We start from the raw sequence: 6,000 nt of genomic DNA on the forward strand, positions 1-6,000 counted from the left end.
TCTATTAGAAATATTCTCATGGTAATAAGAGGAGTAGAGAAGCAAACATTCACACATGAACTTCATAAGCCTGTAGTTGCATCCCATTTTCTAAAATCCAAGTGACAATGGCAAGTTAAATGGCTAGGCTCAAAGTCAGAGTTAGAGAACCCTACAAAATTACATGGTAAAGGAGTTAGATACAGGAATGAATGAAGACTTGAGACTATAATGCCCTCAGTTTTCCATACTCTTTCTTATTTTGCATATCTCAAAGCTATCAATTGTTTTTCTATCTCTATTTTTATTTTAATCATTTATCTTTCCATCTTTGTGTATATACATTTGTACATATATTCAGCATTTTATTCTTTTATCTGGCACAAAATAGATTTTAGCCTATATTATAAATACAACAATCTTTATCTTATAACATTTTATAAAAGTTTTTCTCAATTTTGAATATAAAAATTAATTGGTGGTTTGTATAACTAATATTTAAATAAATATGAAGGCACATTTTATTTATTCCTATAGTCATCATTATTTATTACACCATATAATTTTTTCTTTGTTGATTTTCTTCTTATTTAAGTATATTTTCCAAAAGTTCTATTATAAGCTTTAGAGGAGTCATAAATGATTTAGAAAAGAAAATTTGAAAGACATGTTTAATTATTCTTCATTATTTTTTAAATTTGTTGAGAATTAACACATCTACAGAAACATGATTATGTGTGCTATCAAGTTTATAGATCAATGATATTTAAAATATGTATACACTCATGTAACCATGCCCCAAGTTAAGATTTAGAAATTTTCTGACATATTAGAAGTTTTCCTTTTTCCTCACAGTCCACACCACTGACCCCGCAAAGAGGTAATCTCCATTCTGACTTCTACCACCATAGTTTTGTCTGTTCTTGAATTCCATATGAATGGGAGCACACAGCATATATTCTTTGGTGTCTTGATTGCTTTACTATATAGAAACCCTTCACAACAGGGTAGAGTGGTTCTTCCCATTTCATTCTTCTAAATTTATTCTGATTTATCAGATATGGAATGATGAAATCTAAACTACCAGTGAGAGCAAACCTAGCAGCAAACTGTCACATTGAAAGATCCTTAAAAGGCTGAGGAATTGGTGACATCAACTTCTTCAGGAAATAGAGATAAGAAACAACTAAAATAACACTTAATCTGCCTTATTTTGTAACTGGGCAATTATCCATGGCTTACTTAAAATCTATAGTTTATTATCTGGACTGGGGAAAATAAATACCATTGAGAGAAAAATTAATTTCAAAAGACGCAAATTTAATCAAACTTATGCATTTTAAATGCTGAGCTTCCCTACCTCTCATTATCTACTTGGCTTCTAAAATTCTAGTAGGGAGACCTGTACTCTCCAAACATGGAAGTGTAAAGAAGAATATTCTTGCCTACTTATTTGTTGCTTTAATTTTTCATTTATGCATTAAAGTTATGTCTTTCAGTTTCATTTGACTCTACCTCTAAAATCAGGGTGTGTGCATGAGAACCGAGGTGAATTCAATAAGCCCACCATACATTTATTGGGCATTGGCATTTATTCTCTTTTGAATGTTTATCTTGTTTGCTCATTTGCCTATTGGGTATTTTTTCTATTGCATATTGGTTTGTAGAATTTTATTACCACAAGTGATTTACTCTTTTATCTCTTATATGGGTTTTAAATAAATTGCCTAGTTTATTATTTTGTTTATAACATTTTTAAAAAAAGTTGGAGTTATCTATATTGCTTGCCATGTTTATGAAAATGATAACTTTATCATTTTCCTTTTGTATGTTTTTCACGTATTAAACCAAAACAACATTATCTAAGGAAACTTTTATGTTTGGAATGTGTTTTCTACCTACCAGATAAGAAAAAGGATTGTGTGGTTCACAGGTTACCACTGGTCTTCTTTGTGGAAGATCACATAGGAGCAAAGAACTCCTTGGCAATTACCTCTCTTTAAACAAGTGCTTTGCTTTCCTAAGCTGCAGTTTCTTCCATTTTATCTCTAAGACTGTATGGTCTTTTAACATCTACATTGTCTTTTCTTGCCTCTTTTTTTTTTTTCCTTGCTTTTCCATTCCTGTACTACTCAGACTCTGAATCATGGGTGCTTAGGTCTCTCACTTAAAATCAAATCAAAAGGTGATTTATTATAAATAATTTATAAATCACTTTTCTCTCAATTCCTTTACACTGGAAACGTAAATACTACTGGTGAATATTTCTCTCACTATTTACTTCTTGATATCTAAGTGGCACTTTTCAGGAGTTGCTTTGGGATGGGAGAACTTTTAGGAATATATAAATTTCATTGATTTACATCGTCAGAAGCTAATTTAAATATACCTAATTTTAAATTTAATTTTTCTTTCAATGTGGATAAAATCAACTGTTTTTTCTCTCTTAGGAAAGAGATAGAAAACATTAACAATTTATGTAACTACTACAGTAAATTAATACAAAATGTTAATGTTACTATTGAGGAGAATGAAGAGGCAGTGACTGAAGCATTGAAGGAAACAAAGACATCAAAAGACGAATTATCTGCTTTATCTAAAGTGGTGAGTTTTCATGTTTAAAAATAAAAAAAAAAATTCTGATTTTCGTTTTGAACCATGGCTATTAAAACTTATTCTCTATCAATAATTACAAAGCAGTTAGCCAATTTTCTCTCTATATTGGTTTTCTATAGCTACATAGCAAATTACTAAAATTTTAGTAGCTTAAAACAGCATCTATTTATTATCTCAGAGTTACTCTGGGTCATGGCTCAGCTGATTCTTCTGCTCCAGGTCTTCCAAGACTGAAATCAAGGTGTCATTTTTTTCCTGGGGCCTCCAGGATGAATCTGCTTTTAGGCTCATTCAGTTTCGGCAAGATACAGTGGTTTTAGAATTGAGGTCCTTGTTCTTTGGTGACAGTCAGCCTCAGATCATTCTCTATTTTTAGAGGTTGCTTGCAACCCCTGGCTGATGGTTTCTTTCATCTTTAAACCAGGAAGGGTAGATTGAGTCCTGTTACTCTTGGTACCACTTTGACCTTCCTTTGTGACTCATCTTTCCTGTCTTCCTCCTCTGCCACATCTCATTCACTATAATAAAAAGAAATAATATAAAAGGAAATTATGAAATGGTAAAAAGAAATTATAGTATTTTAAAAGGCAGTAATACACACACTCTTGTACTAATTTACATCCTACGTACAGTTAAAACTACGTGGGTTTTTTTTCACTCTCTATTATGGACTCCTTAATTGTATCTTGTTATTTTCAAAAATTAATCCATAATTATTTGTGAGCTGAGTATATTTTAATGGCTTTTAGGAGGTCATTTGTATTTACTTTTCTGTGTAAAACCTACTCATGATTTTTCCTTACATGTTGAATGTTTATTTTTTATTGATTTGTAAGAATTTGTTGTATATTATAGATATTAAATATTTTAAATTTACATATGTTAAAAATATTTCACGTAGTCTTCTTTCATCTCTTTGTGATAACTTCTAATGAATAAACTTAAATATTAATTTAGTCAAAGTTATAAATAATTTCTTTTGAACTTTGTAGTTTTCTGAACTTTCTTTAGAAATTTTCCTACCTTGAAGTCAAAAAACATTCTGATATTTTATTCCATATGACTTGAAATTTTACTTTTCATACTCACACAATGTTTTTAGATGAAACTATGTTTAAAATATTTAAAATTGAGGGGTTTTTGTCATTTCTTTTATTTATAAGTTTGGACATAATAAATTCTCAAATTTTAGGAATGCATATTTTGCTTTTTATATGTGAAGCATAATCAATATGAAGTTTATGGGTAATGTGTGAAGTGAGGTTCCATCCAGTCTTTTTTCTTATATATCATAAAAATTGTTACAATATAATTTATTGTATTTATTTATGTATTAATATTTAGTGCCACCTCTGTCAAATATGAGGTTTCCATATTTGTGTGGTTTCCTTTTTTCATTCTCTTTTTAATTCAATTAGTCTCCTTAACCGTCCTTACCTCAGTACTTCATGTCTACATTACTAAACTTCTATAATGAGTTTTGATTATTATGATGAATCCCTCAACTTTGTATTTCCTTATGATTTTTAGGTTATACTCCCTTTTTTTCCCCCTTTCGTATAAATTTCAGTGTTATTATGCTCATTTCCTTTAGAAATTTTATTTGAGTTATGATTAGAATCACATTTATTCATGGATTAAGTGATACAGAAATGACATCTTTACAATGGGGATCCCTAAACATAAACATGATCTACCTATCCATTTATTTGGATAGTTTTTCTAAACTGGGCCTTAATTTCTTCGGAACTTTGTAGAAGGCAAATGCTCTCTGCAAAGTCAGCCTGTGATTAGTCTTGGACAAATTAACACTTATATCTCCACTGAATTTTAAATTTATTTTTTAAATCGATTTTTAATGTAATTTTAATTTGTTCCTAAAGGTTCTATGTGGTAGATATTATTTATAATTTGTTAAGGCTTAATTTGTGTCCTGCTGTATGGTTAATTTGCATAAATACTTTATTTGGTAAAAATGTTTTCTTGGATAGTGATATGCAATTCTACTTTACGAATTGTGCTTATTGTGTTATTTAAATCTTTTATATTTCTGATTTATTTTCAGACTGATATATACGAGCTGTATTAAAATATCTCAGTATGATAGAAGGTTTCTTTACTATTTTTCTGTCTGTATTTTTGCTTTATAATTTGAAGCCATGCTTTTAGATGAAACTAAGTTTGGAATGTTTAGAATTGAGTTTTTCATATGATATATTTTATTTATGCATTTTAAGCTACAAATTATTAAAATTTTGGAATGTATATTTAACTTACTGGATGTGAAGTATAATCAACATCTTTAACTTCTTCCTGAATGGTTTAAGGACCTTAAGATACTTAACTGACATATGTTCTATTTTCCATAGTGTTCTGCCTATCATATTTAATATTTCCTATAGTAGATAATTTCTTATTAATTTATGCAATAAATGTTTGATTATATTTATTCTTAGTTTAACAGTTTGCACACATTTTTTTTTATCATATTGCTAATTGGCATTTTGTTGTTACTAAAGTATATCTTTTACAAACTTATTTAGTGAGCTAGATTTGAGATTCTCGAAATGTTTTTTCTCAGAAAACATCTTTATTTTGTTCTCATTCATGCCATCTAGGGAATATGCACCTGAATTAACATGAGAGTGACTCACACCACTGCATGGGCAATGTAGAAGAATCCAGAAATAGGCAAGGCTGAAAACATAAAACTAAAACACACTGGACTGAAGTGACTGAGAGGATGAGATGGGATCAAAGAGTTGAAAGAACCTGATTTTAAATAGATAGTAATACAGATCCCTCCATAATTAGCCCTTCTTTCTCTTTCAAGCTCTTTCTTACTACCCATTCCCTGCTTACTTTATTCCCTTCCTTTATTACTGCAAGACACCAGAATGCATGATGTGCACATTTTTTTTCCCAACTTTTCATAAACACTATTTCTTCTGATTATAGCATCAGTGTTCAACTCTGCTCATCCTATCAATCCTACCATTGTCTGGCTGCATCCTCTCATTTTTTAAAAAAATTAATTCCCTATGCTGTGATCCCCATTCCTGTGACCATCCATCAGTTACTAATTTGTACTTCTTTAACCCTTCACCCCATTCTCCCAGCCTCCCAAATCCCCTACCCTCTGTCCATCACCAAATCGTCCACTATATTTGCGAGTCTGTTTTTGATTAGTTTGTTCCTTTTATTCCTTAGATTCCACATATAAGTGAAACCATATAGTGTTTATCTTTCTGTGTCCAACTTAAATACTTTCTAGGTCCATCAAAGCAATATCTTTTTCCATCTCCTTCCTTTTAGTCTGTGTCTTTTAATCTGAAGTGAGCCTCTTAATAGGCAATATGTAGGGGTCTTGCTTTCCTTTCCATTCATACACTCTTTTAGTTGGAG

The 6,000-nt window shown here is 30.4% G+C and overlaps 1 protein-coding gene across 1 annotated transcript in view; it reads left to right on the forward strand.

The window, feature by feature from the left end:
- The window catches only part of CCDC178 (coiled-coil domain containing 178), a 325,585-nt gene that overhangs the window by 47,568 nt on the left and 272,017 nt on the right, over positions 1-6,000 (forward strand). Inside the window, exon 9 of the mRNA XM_006920102.2 lies at positions 2,430-2,583. Within this exon, the coding sequence (XP_006920164.1) occupies positions 2,430-2,583 (154 nt within the window). The remainder of the gene's footprint in view (positions 1-2,429; positions 2,584-6,000) is intronic.

The sequence above is a fragment of the Pteropus alecto genome, unplaced genomic scaffold (assembly GCF_000325575.1).
Source record: "Pteropus alecto unplaced genomic scaffold, ASM32557v1 scaffold146, whole genome shotgun sequence".
Taxonomy (NCBI): domain Eukaryota; kingdom Metazoa; phylum Chordata; class Mammalia; order Chiroptera; family Pteropodidae; genus Pteropus; species Pteropus alecto.